General features: G+C 42.6%; 2 protein-coding genes across 2 annotated transcripts; both read left to right on the top strand.

Annotated features, from left to right (window-relative positions):
- Positions 1–6,468: 6,468 nt before the first annotated feature.
- LOC119123294 (intermediate filament protein ON3-like) lies at positions 6,469–9,942 on the top strand. The gene is made up of 9 exons (XM_037252289.1): positions 6,469–6,955; positions 7,653–7,861; positions 7,943–8,003; positions 8,079–8,174; positions 8,257–8,421; positions 8,504–8,629; positions 8,711–8,931; positions 9,003–9,055; positions 9,134–9,942. The coding sequence occupies exons 1-9, from the start codon at positions 6,575–6,577 to the stop codon at positions 9,289–9,291; spliced, it is 1,470 nt and encodes a 489-aa protein (XP_037108184.1). The 5' UTR covers positions 6,469–6,574; the 3' UTR covers positions 9,292–9,942.
- Positions 9,943–12,538: 2,596 nt separating this feature from the next.
- On the top strand, positions 12,539–15,411 carry LOC119123292 (keratin, type II cytoskeletal 8-like). Its single transcript, XM_037252288.1, has 9 exons — positions 12,539–13,006; positions 13,377–13,585; positions 13,662–13,722; positions 13,792–13,887; positions 13,970–14,134; positions 14,217–14,342; positions 14,424–14,644; positions 14,736–14,791; positions 14,866–15,411. Exons 1-9 carry the CDS (start codon positions 12,626–12,628, stop codon positions 15,066–15,068), a joined length of 1,518 nt encoding a protein of 505 aa, XP_037108183.1. The 5' UTR covers positions 12,539–12,625; the 3' UTR covers positions 15,069–15,411.
- Positions 15,412–20,834: the final 5,423 nt, after the last annotated feature.

Consider the following 20,834-nt stretch of genomic DNA (forward strand, 5'->3'; position numbering starts at 1 on the left):
TCTTGCTTCCGTCTTTTTCTATGGAGATGAAGTTGTTCAAGACATGAGCAATATAAATATGTCTTCAAATAAGAGTAGCAATTGTGCCTACAGCTCAACAAAGGATTGAAATTTAGCAGGAAGGTACATTGTGGTTTTACGTAAACAAGAAAATTAGTTTCTGGGTGAAAGTGGCATTTGATTGCGGTAGCGTTTGATGCCACTTTTCTCAATTTTTCAGGCACCTTACCTGTGGTGAATGTAATGTCAGTCACAGAGCGACATGCTGGACTCTGTTCTTAAATGTAATGCTGAATAGTGATCTATTCAACATAATTTTTATTTTTTTGCCATTTTTTTTCGTTATATGTTATATGACGTGCAACTCCACTCACGCACTTGTTCATTTAAGCTTTTAGCTGATTGAGTTTTTTTGCTGATGCATACAATCCAATGGCTTTGTTTGAATCAAACCTTCCCAGCTGCACCTCTCGCAACCATTTCAAGCATTCAAAGCCACCCTTTCGAAAAACAAAAACAAAACAACTCAAGTAAGTTCAAGGATCATCATGCGTTGTTTCTCCCTGATTTTGACTGACAAGTAGTTAAGTCCCCGCAGGGCATCTCAGTACAACTGCTAAAACCTGTGAACTGGACCTGTTTGGTTCCAGTTCAGCTTCTAAATTCTGATCTGAAAGACGAGCAGCCCCACCCAAGAGCGATGCATTGTTAAGGATGGGTGTGAAGCTTTGCATGCCTGCTGCTGTACAAGAGTTATGATGCCATAATGAAGGCAATCAAATCATTAGAGCAAAAGAATTGCAAAGGTTGTATAATGCATTTTTGGCTGTCTTCAAATATTTCATCTATTTATTTTGCATCACTGCAACTGTTTGTTTCTTCTTAATATTGTGTTTGGCTCGATGGATTCACTATCAACTGTTTGGTACCATCATTGTTCAGAAATGCTGTGTCAACAAAATATGTGTTAGTTTAGTCCAAAGCAGTTTAAGTTATTTGACAGGCAGCATGCTACAAAACTTGATCACCACTTGGACAGGAACATTTAAGGTATTGCAACAGTAACTATCTCCTGGAGATGCGTGGGACCTTTAAAGCGTCAGATGTTTGGGTTAAGGTTCGGATCAGTACAGTTCGGGTCAGTGTATCCGTGTGTGTGTGTCCCTCGTTGATAAAAAAAAACCCAAATAGATGTGGTACATGCTTAACATTCTGATCCATCCCTTACTTTGTTCCCACACTCAACTTTGGACACTGGCAAGGCAAAGCAATAAATAAATAAATAAAGAAAGAAAGAAAGAAAGAAAGAAAGAAAGAAAGAAAGAAAGAAAGAAAGAAAGAAAGAAAGAAAGAAATTAAATATGTTTTGCTTGGAACTCTCTGTTGCTCAAGTTATTAACTAAACAATTTCATGCAATAGTTGACTTTTCTTAAGTGCATTTAAATGTGTTGAACTTGTCATTTTGCGGTCGTTGGTGTTGCAGAAATATCAGCAGAGTGCGCTATTGCTTAACTGGACAAGTGCCGTCATCAATAGTGACGATTTTCCCACCTATTGAGCATTTGACCGTCCACGCATTGCAGCGAGGGCCCTCTTCCTCACACGCTCTCATCCTGTTGGCTCACTCTTGCTAAAGAGCACAAGTTAATTATTCACTACTATCAAAATGACACCCAGCAAAGTTGGAGCTGCCTGGGTGGGGTCAGCGTATGACACTCTACTTTCACTTGTTCAAACATACCACAATTGCTGGTGTGAACAAAGCGGCCGACTGTTCTAGTTTGCAGTTTTCTATTGTAATCCAAATAATAATAATACATTGCCATTAAATTACATTGTTTCCTCCAGATATTCCATTTATAAATACAGTGCATTTTTAAGCATCAAACTTGGAATTTGTTTGTTTGGTGACAGAACATCGGTTGCTAGGCACCACTGCAATAACAGAATATTAGTGAGACGAATGATGGGAAGAGAATGTAGTCAGTCTCATTAGTCATTCTTGCATACAAGTGTCGTTCCGCCCCTACTGTACACACAATTACTACCATTTCTGCTGACTACAAACAAACAATACAAAATTTCTGACCGCGTGACCAAATTTAGAAATACCCTATGTCAAGAACTGTCCCTTATTCATTCCTAAATCATCAAACATGCACATTAATAATCCTGGGTGTGATACCAAACAGGTTTCACTGTTGACTGAGCAACTAAAAGCAGACCCACCCTCCACCACAAATTCTACGGTTTTCACTCGACTGAAGCACAGCTATGGCTGCACCCCCCCCTAACTGTTGATAGACGTGCACATTGCATGACTTCGATGGTGAGTATCTTTGAGTCACTGAGAGACAAGAGACGGTGCCAAAGGCCTGACTGATAGGCTGGGCGGTGTCCCGACAAGAATGCGTGCACGGCTCGGTTGAGCGCACTGACCTGCTTCAACAAATTGTGTTATTATGAATGGCCAATGTGTAGTCCGCAGATGGGTCAGAAATCCAACAATGTTGTGGAAGTTTACATCTACACTACATAATAGTAACTACATGGAAATGACAGATTGCTCCTCCATCAGAGTGGTTAGTTGTCACCGTGATGATGATTTACAGGGGCCATCTTGGTTTCTATGTACTCAAAGGCCCGAATAGAAAAAGAATGAAGCAATAATCCAATAAATGTTAAAATACATTCTGAGTATTTGTGGTGCGGATAGATTTTAATTCAATTGTGAAGAAGAATGATAATCTGTGAAACAGACAGTGAGCAGAATAGCGATTAGGAACAGATACTGCATGCAAACAGGTGTTTGCCAGTTACGCAAGAAAAGCTCATATTTCGTTACAACATTTTGGCCAGACATCTCATTGGATGTCTGCATAAAAGTGAATCATCCAGTTTCACTGCAGCTTGTGCCAGAGTTCCCATGGCAAATTTCTTACAAAATTACAGCGCATACTGTACTTGTGTGTGTGTGTAGGGTAGGGCGGAGTATGAGTGTGCCTGTTGGGGGAGGAGTCTACACATTGACAAGGCGTTAAAGTCCAGTCCTGCAGGCAGAGTAGAAGGAATTGTGTTGCCATGCGAATTCTGTCGACTTGTCAACTCTGCAAGATGTGTGACAATGTGCTCAAAAGGTCAACTCAGTAACGCGCCTCAGCTATTTAGTTGGAGCTTTAGTGAAAGCCTTTTGTGCCACACTCATTAATGTTAACAAGCCAATGGTTGACATTCATGCAGGTTAACCACATTCCCTGCACTTGGCCCTCATAAGTTAGTTCCATGCATGACTTGCGGCTTCTGTGTTGTAAGGGTGTGTCCATTTTCGCAGGTGGTGAGTTTAGATTACTATCCAAACCTGTAACACTCCCTGGCAGACACACCCACGTCGCAACGCCGACACAGGTATGAAGGGGTGTGTTTGTGAGCGCACTCGTTTCTGCTTATGAGTCATTTGGTCAGTGAACTGATTAGAGCGAGATAAAACGTCACGGTTGATTTTGTTTAATCCTGCTGAGTTTCACAAAAGGTGCGTCCAAACTTCACTGAAGTAAGGTTAAATCAACATGTCATCAACATGACCAATGGATAAATAAGGCAAACATGCAGAAATGTCTGCAGATCAGGTGTGCAAGAATATTCGTCTCGCATTATTGCAGTCGTGCAGTGTTTCCTTCTCAAGTTTGCTCATCAAACATTTGAATTCACAGTAAGACGAAACAAATATGAATTGTCACCAGGCTGTGGTTGCTCGGTAGGTTTTTGTCATCAAAAGCAAACATCAAAAAGCCTCACCGTAGATGCAATGCAGACTTTGACACAATGTGAACTTTTCCATTTCAGGGATTCAGGCCTTTGGCTTTGAATGCATCGGCATAATTGCTTTGTATTTTACAAGCTGCTGATAAAAAACAAGGAGGGCACTGCATTTTACTTTTCAGTCAGCTGACGCTTCGTATAAACAAGTAAGAGTTTCGGGAGTCATAGATGAGAAAAGTCTGAATTACGTTCCAAAAAATAAAAATGGCAATTAGTAGGTGGAGAGATATGTCTTTGCTCGCTACTGTTAAGGCGCGCTTGGCATGGCTCTGTGTGAAATCCGATCCTCTACAATGGTATGCTCAGCACAAAGTTAAAAAAAAAAAGTTATTTCAATACCCATTGTGTGTGTGTTTCCATTCAATGGAATGATACACATGAATGTGTGAAACAATTACCAAGTAAAACCCCGAAAATTCCTAGTGAGTAACAATTAAAAGCATTTGTGATGTGAAATGTGCGTGGGAGTACTTGTATTGTCTGTCATGGCAAGAATGACAAAACCTTTCGTAATGTGCTTTCCTTGGAATACAGCAGTGGCAGCAAAAAAAAAAAAAAGCATCAGCTCTGTGAATAAGATACAATGTGCAACTGAAGATAATTCACAATTTGTTGCCCGGTGACAAACGAGCATAACATGTACATCAGTTTGATTCATTCTCACTCCATTAAAAAAGCAAATCATTTTAAATTGACGTGTGGAAGATGTGTTTTGCAGACAATCACAAATGTAAGTCGACATCATGTGAATTGTCTTTTTTCATAAAAGTAAGTATGAGGAAGGTGAGCTAGCCAAAATGCACCTCAAAAGAATGTCCACACCCATTTTACACATACTGTACGCTAATGGAACAAACTCCACATTGTAATCTCGCGTGACATCGTGTTTGGATATAATCAGCTCATAAAAGCTCTTCAAATATTTTTCGTGGAATGTTTTAATTTTTTTTGGTAGTAAAAACCACAAATAATAAAATTCATTTTGTCATTCATACAGATATAATAAATCAGAGATTGCATTTGCAGTTTTTCAAGCATGCTTGGTGTTTGTCCACTGAAGACTCTGGAGTAAGGCACCCGGGCCATCACTGCGCAATAACGTACTTGACATGTTCTGCTTGTGAGTAAATACAAGCATCAGTCAATTTCAAACGGATATAGTGAGCAATTTAGAACGTCAATTTTCTCCAAATAGTTGTTGGACAGCTGACATTTGAGCTTCGGGGTCAAGTTCCACACCATGGTCGAAATTAAAGGCGCCTGCGTGTGAAAGGTTTGGGAAGAATGAAAAAGACTGCAGTCGTCAACACCACCAAGTGTACAGAGTGAAGAAATAAAAATGGAGCGGTTTGAGAGTACGACAACTGGGTGTGGTGACATTAAGTCCTGTCATGCAGCCAGCACACCTGAAGTGCACTCCTGAAGCTTGTTTGATTGTTTTCCACGGAACAAGAAAGTTCCCACTAGACAGGACACAGTATAGTGTACAGCTTGAAATATATTGGGCAACTCCCGGGCACATTTGCGACCTGCTGCAACACGCCTTTTGCGACAACAATAAATTGCCTGAAGGCTTCTAGCTGAACAGCCATTACAGCCGTATGTTTGCTCTCTCTGTTTTGTAATTTTCCTGCCGTATGATCACACACTGAGCAGGACATAGTATACACAGAAATTTGCGTAGGTGGCTTATTTAATCAAATATTAGCAGCCTTGTGTGGGCTCTGCTTCCTCCCATAGTCCAAAAATATGTAAGATCCAATAAACCTTTGGAATGTGAGCGGTTGTGTGTCAGTTCTGTGACTGACTGGTGATCTGTACAGGGACTTTAGTAGATGGGAGGAAGGGTGGATTTGTCTTGACATATATTTTTGAAGGCCTACTCCAATTCAACACAGTTGGGACCTACCCAAGATGACTAAAACGTGACATACTGTATTATGGAAAATCTCTGGAATGCCTGCATGCCCACATTGTGTGCAATTAAACAGATAAGTCCAGCAGGTCTTTGGTTATTTGCATATTTTCGAAAATGTATTTGCGATCGAGATGTACGGTGGATATTTGACACCATTACCACCTCATCAAGGGATTCTGAGACTGTTAAGATAAAGTTCCAGAGCAAAGTACTATTGCATGTTTTTTTGAATAGTCTTGCATGCCGACTTTAGAGTGCCTCATTGTAGGCTGCAAGTGTGCGCACATAGTGGATATGCTCACAGTGTTTGACAGTCAACATTTCTAGCATGAGTGTACTCTGATCCTGAGTACAACAGTAATATGGACATCACCCAAAGATTTTAATAATGCTGAACCTATATATATTTGCAATAATGTTCAGTAACATTGCCCCCATTTGGGTCATTGTTGTTCACCTATTGATACACTCTCAGAACCCTTTAAGTCTTTGTTTCCTGACATAACAACCTTTCCTCTCTGCCAACCTCTTACTCTCAGCCTTTCCCAGGTTGGGTGTGGCACAATTTATCTTCTGACAAACCCTAACTACCTGTTTTACAGGACTGGCCACTCCTGTTGTTCAGAGCCAGAGGCATGTAGGTTGGGAGGGACTGTGGTTGGCTAGTAAAAGTGAGGACAGGTTGTAGTAATGAGGATCCTCCCTCATCAGCCCAGCTCAGCCATAAAAGCAAGCCGAGCTTTCCGTCAGACACTCAGAGGGACTTAACTCTCCTTTGAAGCGTGCGCATCTTCAGTTCTCCACTTTCCCCCTTTGACCACCTCAACTACGCCAACATGTTCTCGGGCAGGAAGTCCTACTCAATTGCAGGAAGCAGTAGTGCTTCCAGGAGGTCCCTTGCAGGACCCGCAACTAGCAGCTACACCGTCAGGAGATCCGGCTACAATCTTGGTTCCACTTCTGGTGGTTTTGGGGGTTATGGCTATGGTGGTAATGCTGGAGGCGTAAGCATGGGTTCCTTCAGCAGCGGCTCAATGATCGGTGGTGGTTCTTATGGAGGAGCAATGATGGGCGCCAGCATCAACCAAGTCACAGTCAACCAGAGTCTGCTGGCCCCCCTGAAACTGGATATTGACCCCAGCTTCCAGGCTGTTCGCACCCAGGAAAAGGATCAGATCAAGACCCTCAACAACCGTTTTGCTTCCTTCATTGACAAGGTTGGTTGTGATAAGCCCGTTCGTAGTATGCACAAATGGTCTTTGTTTCAGACCGCAGCCAACCAAAATGGTGATACGGATTTACCTGACTAAGCAGCAAAGCCGTGACGTTTATCTGTTTGCCGTTGTAGCGATCAATGAGTAGCTTGCACGATGGGTAGGATTAGAAAATAATCAATCTATTCATTTTTAAGGATGATCTATGCTATTCTACTTTATGCAAATTTGATCCCCCCACAAATTGTACAGTAGTACCTTACTGTTTTGCTTGTCATTGAAAGTTTTCCTTTATGTAATTAGAGTAGTAATCACAAAAAAATGGCAAGCAAAAAAATGAGAGCATGAATACGATGATGCAACAGATGTTTGTCTCCCTGGCTTATCTGCCACACCTAATCTTTTTTTTTTTTCTTCATATAGCTGGAGCGACTGTGGCCTTCATTAGCTAAACAAAGTATAAACGAGAACATCAAAATCATACCAAATGAATACCATCATCATAAAGATTTTCAAAAGTCATAGATAGTGGTCATTATAGTTAGGTTTGAAGGTGTGGCTATTCACTGATTAGATTGAAGGGAAGGGATTATAGACCACTGACAGTAACACGCAAAAATGTCACATCAAGTTAAACTAACACACTAAAAATCAAATGAATGAAAATTGAACAATTTTCTGTGGTGCTGTGTTCCTGCAGGTTCGTTTCCTGGAGCAGCAGAACAAGATGCTGGAGACCAAGTGGAGCCTCCTGCAGGAACAGACCACCACCCGCTCTAACATCGACGCCATGTTTGAGGCCTACATCGCAAACCTGCGCAGGCAACTCGATGGGCTGGGCAACGAGAAGGTCAAGCTGGAAGGAGAACTGAAGAACATGCAGCTCCAGGTGGAAGACTTCAAGAGAAAGTGAGTGTTGAGTAGATTAATCCGTTGTGGATATTTTAGTGAACAAATGAAGATGATTGATATTATGTCCTGTCTCCAAAGGTATGAAGATGAAATCAACAAACGCACAGCGGCAGAGAATGAGTTTGTGGTCTTGAAGAAGGTGGGAACTAATCGACGAATTAACTAATGCACATTACTTGGAATATATTCTTATGCTTGAATTTTCTTTTTCCAGGATGTTGATGCTGCCTACATGAACAAGGTGGAGTTGGAGGCCAAATGTGATGCTCTTCAGGATGAGATCAACTTCCTCAGAGCCATCTATGAGGCTGTGAGTGATATAAGGATGCAGTTTTTGCTATTGCTTGAACCTGGCCACTGTCTTGACTTTGCAACAATTTGTGCTTCTGCAGGAGCTTCGGGAACTGCAGTCCCAGATCAAGGACACCTCTGTCGTTGTGGAGATGGACAACAGCCGCAACCTGGATATGGATTCTATTGTGGCCGAAGTGCGCGCTCAGTATGAGGACATTGCCAACCGCAACAAGGCTGAGGCGGAGGCCTGGTACAAACAGAAGGTAAGAGCAACGCTGACAATCAGTTCCGCTCCTTTCTCCTCTTTGCAACACAGGATACATTTTGTTGCATTTTCCACAACAGTTCTTGGAGATGCAGAGCTCTGCTGGCCAGTACGGCGAAAACCTTCAATCAACCAAGGCTGAGATTGCTGAGCTGAACCGCATGATTGCCCGTCTTCAGAACGAGATTGAGGCCGTCAAGGCACAGGTACAGGAGTTAAAATAGATCTTTGTCGTCTCTAGCCGTCAATGGCAGTGAATGACTTTGCTTGTGATAACCTCTGCGCAGAGGGCCTCCCTGGAGGCTCAGATTGCAGAGGCTGAGGACCGCGGCGAGTTGGCAGTGAAGGATGCCAATCTCCGCATCAAGGACCTGGAGGAAGCCCTCCAGAAAGCCAAGCAGGACATGGCCCGCCAGGTGCGTGAATACCAGGAGCTGATGAACGTCAAGATGGCCCTGGATATTGAAATCGCCACCTACCGGAAACTGCTGGAAGGAGAGGAAAACAGGTAGGTCCTCAGTATTATTAAATTTGTCACTATTGTATCATTCATCTAATCAAAAATGTGCCACCACCCAGACTGCTCTCTGGACCAACTACAGCAACCATCCATGTGCAACAGTCCTCAAGCGGTAAGTTATCAATCATCTATATTGATCAGATGTATTTGCACTTGGGATTAACAAATGAATGCCATTGCTCTTTTCTAGGAATGTCCGGCAGCGGTGGATTTGGTTACGGTGGCGGCAGCAGCAGCAGCGGCGGCATGTCTGCTAGCTATGGTGGCAGCATGTCTGGAGGATACGGTGGCACCATCACCAAGTCCTCCACGGTGTCCACAAGCAGTTCCAGCAGGAGATACCTTTAAGAAGGAGAGCAGTCCCTCTCTTTCTGAAAATCTCAAATTGACCCCAAGATCTGTTAACTCATTTACAGTGCTATGCACATACCCCGATGGAGCAAGCATACCAATTCAAAGAATTTGCCAAATTAGAACCATGAGTCACTGGGTCCATTGCAACAGTCATCATCATTTAAGAGTATCTGAAAGTAAATGTGGCCTTCAATATGCGGCAGGTCAGTTGCAAAGCAAAATGTCATATTCCTGCACTGACTTTGGAAAAGAGAAGCAACGGAGGTAAGGGATGTTGAAACAATGTAAGGGAAACATTTGTATTTCTTCACACTATCTTGAACAACTGATGCTCTGAAAGAGACAAGAAGACTGCTCCGGTCTTTACTAGAAGTCTCCGATTTTTAGATTTGAGTGCCGACACCAGGAGACAATCAATAAGGAGGAATTTTACATGTTTACAAATATGATACAGGAATTATTAAACGATTAGTGCCTCAATCTTTCTTGGGCAAATAATTGCTTATTTTTGTTGAGCATTCCCTTGCCTTTAATGCTTCAGTTGTGTTGAAACCAGATTCATTTTGGGTAAATCCTCTTAGCAACATGATTGATGACAGTTGCAACAAATAAGATCGCCAATAAATCTGAGCACCTCATCTCCTTCCTGTCTGTCTGGTTTTTTTGTTTGAGAAAATACTTTTGAGAAGGGCACTGTAACACTTCAACCCATAATTAGTTCTCGGGATGGGTCCGGACATGCTTAGGAGAAAGCCGAGCTATTTTCTCCATGTTTTATTGACAGGTTTGTCATTTTGACCTGAGGCTGAGCCTTGGCAGTTATTACTCATGGGTTTATGAATGAAAAAAAAAAAAAAAGCTCGGCTTAAAATAACTCCTGTCGAGGCTTATGCCAAATGCTAGAAATATTTTGTCTTAACTGCCTAGATGATGACACATGACAAATGACGAAATATATTCGCCCGGTGTTAAACGCGCTTTTACATGCGTCAGTCAAAATCATCGCACTTTCTTTTTTTATGAACATCGCATCATAAATCAGCTCTGAAAACCAACATAATTTATTATTATTTATTTATTAGCTGATATTAGTCTGTATTCAAAACATGACTGCAATCACGGACACAAAGGAAAGGTTTTAAAAAAAATCCAGAACTGTCACAAGAAAACTAACCCTGTACTTCCTGGTAGAAACGGCAATAAGGTCTTTTTTTTTTTTTTTAAAACATCTAATAATGTCAAACGCTGGTTGCTAGCATCTGTGCCGCTGCCTGCAAAGATTGACTTGAGAACTGAAGACTGCATGAATCTTGTGACCTCAACTAACAAACTACTCACAGGATCATCATTGCTGTCTCAATAATAGTGATGAGCGATAACTATGTGGCCACTCCTGCAGACATAACACAGAGCATATCTCCAGTGGAGAAGAACCTGATTCTCCAAAGCCTCAGCATCTACAGTTGTTGACAATTTTAAACACTGTGAAGAGAAGCGCCGACAGGGGCTCGTCGTTTGTCTACACAGCGCTTGTGCAACAGCATTCAAGACAAGCTGGAGAACTTGTTTCCCTGCATAGATTAGTGGTGAGGAATTTAAGAATTTTCACTTGCTTATAAGTGACAGAAGGCTGTTCTAGATGTTTGGGTGTTGGTGGACAACTTTTTTGAGTTCTTCCAGCTACATGCATGCTGGCAGCCTGGCACTATGAACATTACTTACCACAGAGAAATTAAATCTGATGAGAATTAGGCTCCGGTATGAACTGGATTGTTGACTTGATCGTTGTGGTGTGTTGTCACAGGGAAGGTTGCAGGACAAGGGTGTGGCAAGGCCATTCATTTTGCACTAACACTCTCACATTTAGATGCATTCCACACAGTGTGACACGCCTTACAGTAATGTTGCACTCACAACGACATTCCGAAGATTAGTTTTTTTCTTTTCTTCCAGTGGCAGGTTAGTCAGTGAGATAAAGAGCAATTTTTAAATGTTGCATGTACCTGTGCTGTCTTTTTGGGTAAAATGAACAAAATCACATGACAGGCTAACAACAGAGCATGGACAACATGAAGCCAGCAGCTACAATGCTTACATTGCGTTTTTCAAGTCGTCCTCCAAAGTGGCCTTGCCCTCTGCTTGGCTTTCTTTTGGAGTCGTTTTGCCTCTCTGCCTCCTGGCTAAGGCGTGGTGTGTTTTATTGACGCGAGAAATATCTTCATTATTGAAAATGACTGATGATGATGACCAAGTGGTACCCCATTAAATACTGTCACGGACATTCTCTGACCCTACCGGTGGTTCAATAATGGCTCATAAAGGCACTTTTAGATGACACAAATTGTGCCACAGAGGCTGATTGATTTCTCAAATCCAGATTTGAAAAGTTTGAGATCAATGCTGGGGAATGCTGCAAACAGTGAGTGGTAGAGGGGATGCATGTCACACTTCTAACTTGGCAAACTAAGATACCGCTCAGAATTTCACATAGCAATGGCAGGCTGACAGCATAAATCATAGGCACGTACAGTTTTTCAAGATGAATCTCTTTTGCACAAACACATAAGCAACCATTACAGCAACATGTGACGACGAAAGCCATACGTTGCATTCGGAGTGTTTAGACGGCATGACATTTCACAGCCTTATGTCACGGGCTGGAAACAAATGAATGTTTTTTACTATCCACTAGGGCACTCCTTCAAAGTGGTCTGGCTTGTCTGCCTGACTTTCGTCGGGAGTGGCCTGGCCTCTGCTCCCTCGCTGAGGCGGCTTGCATTGCTTTAAAACTGCAAGCTTGCAAATAACAGGCAATCATTGCATTCTATGATACAAATAAAATGTAAATTGTACTTTATGAATGGACCAGATGGTAGATGAGACAAGAAGAAGTGTGACCGCTCATTTCTTAAATCCAGCTGTTCCAATATGATTGTTGTGACCTGTGAGAGGATTTATTTGTTTAAAGATGTTTCCACTATCCAAAAGTCATAAGCAGCCAACATGAACAGTATATATTAGAATATTTGCTTAAATGGGAGGAGTGGCCGTGTTGATTGAAGGAGCACATTTGACATGTTTTCAGGACTGGAAAGTCCCGTTGTTCCGAGTTGCAGGCATGTGTGGTGGGAGGGAGTCAGGTGAGCCAGTAAAAAGTGAAAAGACAGGTTGTAATGGGGAGTGTCTGCCTCCTCCCCCATCAGCTCAGCTCGGGCATAAAAGCAAGCAGACTTTTCAGTCCGCCACTCAGAGGGACTCGACTCTCCTTTGAAGCCTGCACATCTTCAGTTCTCCGCTTTCCCCCCTTGACCACCTCAACTACCGCAACATGAACACGTACAGGAAGTCCTACTCGGTGGCAGGCTCCAGCAGCGGCTCCAGAAGGTCCTTTGCAGGACCCCAAGGCGGCTATAGAACGAGCTACACTCTTAGTTCCTCTGGTGGTGGTTTAGGTGCTGGTGGTTCAAGTGCTGGTGGTTTTGGTATTGGCGGTTATGGTGGATTTAGTTCCATGAGCTCTAGCTCAATGCTTGGTGGTGCCTATGGCGGAGGCAACTTCATGGCTCCCGGCATCACCCAAGTCACTGTCAACAAGACTCTGCTGACCCCCATGAGTCTGGATATTGACCCAAGCATCCAGGCTGTCCGTACCCAAGAAAAGGAACAGATCAAGACCCTCAACAATCGCTTCGCTTCCTTCATTGATAAGGTTGGAAATATTTTTTTATTCTTTAACTTGATGACATACTTTTTAGTTAGATGTCAACATTGTTGTCGTGCTACAATTATTGTGATTAGGTTATGTGCATCTGGTTGAAGCATTTGTCAGAAACTCCTTGACAGGTCAAAGTCTTGAGAAATGAGTTCAAATGCTGCAATAGTAGGGTGTGGCTATTCACACAAGGGTGGGGGCGGGGAATTAATAGCCATGGTGGCAAAGGTTCAAGGATCATACAAAACCATGCACAAATATACAATTTTATACATTGGTCATTAAAATAAAAGAGCAAGTTAAACCAGAATGCAACTGAAAGAACTTTGAATAGAAACACTAACTTGTATGTGTGGTGTCCTCCCAGGTACGTTTCCTGGAGCAGCAGAACAAGATGCTGGAGACCAAATGGAGCCTCCTGCAGGAACAGACCACCACCCGCTCCAACATTGACGCCATGTTTGAGGCTTACATCGCAAACCTGCGCAGGCAACTCGATGGGCTGGGCAACGAGAAGGTCAAGCTGGAGGGAGAACTGAAGAACATGCAGCTCCAGGTGGAGGACTTCAAAACAAAGTGAGTGTTGATAGAACTGGAATTTTAAGACAATGTTGGGATGATGTTTGATGTTGATTGTTTTGTGTTCTAAAAGGTATGAAAATGAAATCAACAAGCGCACAGCGGCAGAGAATGAGTTTGTCCTCTTGAAAAAGGTCAAATCAGATTGCATTTAAGTTTAAATATGTCCAGCGCTTTCTTAACACTCTTAATGATCTTTCCAGGATGTTGACGGTGCTTACATGAACAAGGTGGAGCTGGAGGCCAAATGTGATGCTCTTCAGGATGAGATCAACTTCCTCAGAGCCATCTATGAGGCTGTAAGTGATACAAGGATGCAGTTTTTGCCATTGCTTGAACCTGGCCACTGTCTTGACTTTGCAACAATTTGTGCTTCTGCAGGAGCTTCGGGAACTGCAGTCCCAGATCAAGGACACCTCTGTCGTTGTGGAGATGGACAACAGCCGCAACCTGGATATGGATTCTATTGTGGCCGAAGTGCGCGCTCAGTATGAGGACATTGCCAACCGCAACAAGGCTGAGGCGGAGGCCTGGTACAAACAGAAGGTAAGAGCAACGCTGACAATCAGTTCCGCTCCTTTCTCCTCTTTGCAACACAGGATACATTTTGTTGCATTTTCCACAACAGTTCTTGGAGATGCAGAGCTCTGCTGGCCAGTACGGCGAAAACCTTCAATCAACCAAGGCTGAGATTGCTGAGCTGAACCGCATGATTGCCCGTCTTCAGAACGAGATTGAGGCCGTCAAGGCACAGGTACAGAAGTTAAAATAGATCTTTGTCGTCTATAGCCGTCAATGGCAGTGAATGACTTTGTTTGTGATAACCTCTGCGCAGAGGGCCTCCCTGGAGGCTCAGATTGCAGAGGCTGAGGACCGCGGTGAGTTGGCAGTGAAGGATGCCAGGCTTCGCATCAAGGACCTGGAGGAAGCCCTCCAGAAAGCCAAGCAGGACATGGCCCGCCAGGTGCGTGAATACCAGGAGCTGATGAACGTCAAAATGGCCCTGGACATTGAAATCGCCACCTACAGGAAACTTCTGGAAGGAGAGGAAAACAGGTAAATCAACATTAAATAAGCTCAAATCTTTACATAGTATCATAAGCCAGAATCGTGCAATTATTAATCCAATCAAATGTGCTGTTATTAGAATTGCCGCTGGACCCTCCAGTGCAACAATTCATGTGCAGCAGAATTCAAGCAGTGGTAAGCTTTCCCTCTTCTACAATACTTACTCTTACAACTCACAAACAGACATTAATACAATGTTTCTTTTCTAGCCGGATACTCCAGCTCTGGCTCCGCTGGTGGATTTGGTTATGGTGGCAGCAGCATGTCCGGTGGTTATGGTGGCAGCATGTCCGGTGGTTTTGGTGGAAGCAGCATGTCCGGAGGTTACGGTGGAAGCAGCATGACCGGAGGCTACGGTGGTACTATCACAAAGTCCACTGTGTCCACGTCCAGCTCCAGAAGAAACTTCTAAGAAAGAGAGCAGTCCCTCTTGCCGTCACCGTGCTATCCAATATCAGTCGTTTGTCATCGGAACCACTTCTCCTCACGAGGGTCACGGGCATGCTGCAGCCTTACCCAGCAATCTTCAGGTGGTAGGCGGGGTACACCGTGAACTGATCACCAGCTAATCGCAATATCCAATACCAACAAACGAGAAAAATGTTCCACTCACCAGTTGTGCCTCGAAATCATTGAATCTCTTTGTACAATGTCATTCATCATTACTGAAGACAATTTGGGAATGCCCTCGTTGAAATACCATGATGAGTGCTGAAATTGTAATAAAGACATCCTGAACACACGGTTCAATCCTATATTGCGTCTCATTTTTGTGTATTGCTGGAAAAATGTCAAAAGTTCTGCAATTATATTAATTGTCTTACTCGTTCTTGCAAACAAGCGCTCTTTGTGACAGCCGTGCCAGAGTTGTGATATGATAACTTTACAAGTCCTGATAAGACTCACCTTTGTGACCTTTGTTGGCTTATGGGCCTCCTATTGGCTGCTGTTGACAAAATACCATCACAGTCCTTTGACTGATGGTTCATGAATGGCAAAATGCTCAATTGTCAAAGTAATGCCGCAATATTATTTTGCGGACTAGCTGCAGTGGAAGAAATTCCAATAACCGAGCACCTGATGAAATGGGTGTGTCATGATGATGAAGGATTTCTTCTGTTACAAGGTTAAGGTGTTGATTATCACAAATGGTGCTGTCGTGTTTTCCTCTCTCGCTTGACATCAGCAAGCCTGGTTTAAATGAGATGAATGAGTTGCGATCCTATCATGAAATAAATATCTTCAAACTGAAGAATGGGTAATTGTTCAGGGTTTGCCCTCTTCGCTGCAGAGCGAGCTCCCCGCGTTTGCGACATTCAACAACTCAACCAGGCGTGGCTTTCCATTTCACCGGCAGATTTTTTTGTCAGTTGTGGTCTGCTGAATTTTCTGCTGCGCTAACAAATTGCTTGTGTAGCTTTTTTGAACAAAGGGCCAACATGGAAGCGTGACAGCTTGACATATTCAGACTTTATGTTTCACTGTGTTACTATCGTTGCTGAGCAAATTAACACATCTTTTGTCATTTATTTTTCAGATTGGGATTTTTTTTCTCCTCGGTATGTAGTCTTCGGTGTTTAACGCAGATTGGCAGTGAAGCAGTTTTACGTAAATACAGTTTACTAGACCTTCAAAAACAAAAATCTGTTTACACCTTGACTTGAATGATGACATTCTAAGTTGAAGACATAAATCAACGCAGGTTTCTAACCACCAATTATTTTGTCTTGCTCAGCAAATGAAGGAAATATTTGAAATAGCTAAAGGTTCACTTGTTTTGATGTGACTTTGCCTCTCCCTATGCATAACCACTTTTGTCACTGTTCTGACAAGTCACAATAGGAAACCAGTTTGTCTCGTTTACAGACCTGCGTCCACGTCACCCCATTCGCTGCACGTTACAACTTCCTCGTATAATACCAGTAATGTCTAACGTAACTGCAAAACCATGCGCTTCCTTTAGAGGGATTACATTAAATCCGTAGACAGAGCAAAAAAGGAGTAGTAAAAAATAAACCGCGTCGTACTGCTCAAGTTCTGTGAGACTTGCAGGATGTCGGCTCATGTCTGCTAAGGCGAGTGGTTTGGATTAAGGGTCAAAATGAAAAATCTTTAAAGAAAACTGCCACTGTGCTGTCACAGCAAGTTCAATGATTTGCTATACCACCTTCTGGTGAAACCGTGCTGGTTTTATCAATCTATATTGGAAACTGCTGGAGGGGAAAACGATAGTGTGTCACAGAGAGTGACAGCTGTGGATGGGCCAGTAAAGAAGCGCTGACAGGATGATGAGTTAAGGGCACGCATCAGCAAGAGATATGATCAAGCCTAGATATGGGGGGATATTTATTAGGTATGCACAGGACCAGAGGCAAAACATAACATTATTACTGTGATCTTTACGCTATTATTCTTCACGGACAAAAGTGTTGCGAGTGTAGGACAACTGCAGTAACTAAAAATGGAAGATGGGTTTTACTTCATACGATAAATTGGAGGCATTTAACGGAAAGACAAAATACTCTATGGCTTTCTTTCTGTTGATTATGGATTGTGTTTAGCCAAAATCTTTCACTTAGCCACGTCATTTCTTTTAAGTTTAATGGCATGTTACTAAGTTTTATTCATTTGTGTTGTAGCACCTCCTATTGTTCATGAAGGGAAGTCATGGACGTTTGTTCTTGACTGTGGTGACAGTTCTCAAGTCAGTGATCTAATATTAGTGATGGTCTCATCTGTAGGAAGTCACGACCCCCATCAGTGACACTGTTAAATGCTGGGCGGTCGGCCATACTTGATGAAGCTGGACAGGTGATGGACCGGCAGAGGAAGGGGGAGGGAAGAGATAGCGTAAAAGGTCTTATCACCAAAATCACAATGATATCATTTGAGTTTTTGGCACTTCACTCATGGAAAATGGAGGTGTGCATTTGGGGTAAAAAGTCAGAAATAGTCACAAAAGTGGTCAGCAAAGTTTTATGCTTTTACAGATGCATACACTTGAATTTCAGCCCACGAATTTGTAAGTTGGAAGGTATTAACGCTCTTTAAAGCCCTGGAGAGGATCGCATGTCTCTTTTTTTATCTCTCATGTGCAGATTAGAGGATGGTTTGCAAGGAAAACACTTTTAGCTCTTCTGGGTGAACAGCAGGTGACTGCTTGGTGTTACCAATTCTGCTATGATGACAAAACTAGCGTCGAAAAGTTGTCAATAAAGAGATTTCTTAATGCAAAAGAGGATTTTTAACATCAGTTGTCGGCAGAACTGAGACTGACATCATTTTGAAGGGCACCGGTGTTATCGGATAGCTTTAGATGACTTATCTACATGCAGCATCAGCAGCAGAGCACACCTGGGAAGGAAGCAAGAGGTCAGCACTGGAGGATGTGGGGTCACGTTCTGTCGTTCAATAAATATTTGATATTAGTTTTGTCACGGTTGCAGATTATTGTAGTGGTGGCAAAAAAAAAAAAACAATGCAAGGAAAATGACTTGAGTAGACAATGACAGATAATGAACGCACAACTACAGAAATAAATAGGACACTTAAACGAGTCATGAGCGGCTCAGGGATCGGATTGACAAGCATGGGTGGACAAAATATGGGTTCGGATTAGCTCTTTCTTTCTCACTAATTTCTCATTCTAATTCAGGCCTGCTGAAAATTCAGTTCTATGACATTCATTCATGCTCATTTTGTTATGTCAACGAGAGCAATGAAGCTCGAGGTTGCTACTGGCCACATTGACATAACATCGTAGCTTGGATGATATTTTTTTTTTACTGACTGTGACACCATAGACTTCCATAGCATTCCTGTTAAGCTTGAGAGGATCTTGCAGCCCATTGAGGAAAGACTCGTCTTGTCCGTGCAATGGATTAGCCGCAGTGACAGGTCATTAAATACCTGGGAGCGTAGGCTAATCAGAATGTCAGCAGAGCCGCATGCCTTGGGAAATTATCGCCTCAGTTTTAACGTTCAAAGCTCATCTGTATTAATGTTATTGCCACCGCACTGGCATTTTTATGGCCACCTACAGCCTATTTCAAACGCAAACACTAAGACGTTATAGACATAATTCAGGGCTTGTAGGAATCTTACATCAAAGTGGTGTAAATTCCGCACACCATGACAGGAAATGCAAATCTTTAAAAGTCCAAATGTGTTTACTTTAGCATGTAAGACTTATAGCGCCGAGACTTGTGGCATCATTACCTCTACCGGCGAGGTTATGTTCTAAACTGCCCTCGTTTGTCTTTCTGTCTGCCCCGGTGACAGATTAAGTGAAAAGGAATCCTAAGAGATCAAGAGCCCAAAAACCCAAATCTTTGTGAACAAGCTTTCTGTGTGCACTTATTTCTTTAAACAAGAACATTGCAGTTTATATTTGGAAAGTAGCATCGATATAAATTCCAACTAGCCAATGTAATTTATTAGTTAACATGAATTAATTCACATTCATTCATTATCAGAACCGCTTTATCTTCAAGAGGACCCTATTCCAGCTCTACTAAAACAATGCTATTGTCAATGGCAACTGAATTCTTCCTGACTTTGTATTGCTCTAAGACAGCTATATGTTATTTTCCTCTGCTGTATAAAGGTAACTCGTCCATGAAGCCCTCAGCGGTCCGTTGCTTTCATCCTGGAGGGACGAACGCTAGAACCCGTAATAAGCAATTAGGGAGCCACGCAAATGCCAACTGTCATGCTCCTGTCTGGGCCTGAGGTTAGCTGTGAAGATGCCCTCGGCTTACTTTCTGCCAGTCTCACAACCAGCAACGTTTTTCAATTGAAATCTGAGAAGACCACAGCAGAATAACCGCAAGGCAGTTCCTTCAGTGTGGTCCGATAATGATGTATGCATCAATTATTATTACTGGTACCGTATTTTCCGCACTATAAGGCGCACCTAAAAACCACTAATTTTCTCAAAAGCCGACAGTGCGCCTTATAATCAGGTGCGCCTTATATATGGACCAATATTGAGCCACTACAGCAGGCGTGTCCAAAGTCCGGCCCGCGGGCCAAATGTATATATCTTATATAGGGACACAGTTTTAAAATGGGCCATTCATTGAAGGTGCGCCTTATAATCCGGTGCGCCTTATAGTGCGGAAAATACGGTATATTTTTTTATTAAACCAGCTATAATACCAGTTTACCAGCTTTTCGTAATTAAAAAAAGCTGTATTTAATCACCTATATTCCTTTCTTGATTTTGCAATTGTAACAGAGCACACTGCAGCAGAACAATTGTTCCTATTTGCCAGTTTTTGCCAGTCAGTGCTATTTCAATGCATCCTTCACACAGCCACTCATGGAAACGGAACACTTAAGAAGAAATAGTCAGGTAAAAAAAAAAAAGCCTATTCAAGTTTCCATTTATAAATCACTCTGATTGTTTTGTCTTACAACCGCGTCTCCGCACAAGTGGCACATGAGTCAAGTTCTACTCGACACATTTGAATTGGGCACCGTTTCATCTAATATGAAGCACAATACATTCATCAGCACGCAAGCTGCTCCATCTTTATTCATGGCATGTTTCTGTCGAGCCGCATTAGCCTCGGGAGGAAGGCAGCCTGCAGAGAGATGCTCAATGTGGCGCAGCTGCCGCTGCCAGCACGCTCCTCCACATCGCTCACAATTGTGCCCTGGAATGAACAGTGAAGATTTACCGAAGCGCAAAAAACAGGCAGTGAACCAGGAAATGATGGCGCGTTTTTTGCCATCATATAATTCTTCCTAAATGGTCAGCGAGATGACAGTGACAGAGGAGAGCGGCTGGCCAACCATCTGTCTCAAAGTGATGAATCCTGTGGGCTGTGAAAACACTTTAGGCCTAGCGTTGAGGTCCCGTGTTCATAAATGCTCTCGGGTGGCTAAATGACATTTCATCAGGTAAAAACGATTGATGCCTTTAACAGTTTCCAGTCTGCTGCTTTTGTGCGGTGTAAACGAGGGACAGTTTATTTCGTTCTCCAACTTTAATGTTGCTCAACAGGACTTGACACCCTGTAGTATTTCAGGCGCTGAATCGACAATAGCATTGAGACACCTGGCCTTTGGGTTAACATGCAATACCATTGATCTATTCAAGCGTTTGCTCATTTTCGGTACATTTAATTTTGTTTCAGGTTATGTTATGTTTTCCCACATCTCTTTTTTCATA

Source organism: Syngnathus acus, chromosome 5, assembly GCF_901709675.1.
Source record: "Syngnathus acus chromosome 5, fSynAcu1.2, whole genome shotgun sequence".
Taxonomy (NCBI): domain Eukaryota; kingdom Metazoa; phylum Chordata; class Actinopteri; order Syngnathiformes; family Syngnathidae; genus Syngnathus; species Syngnathus acus.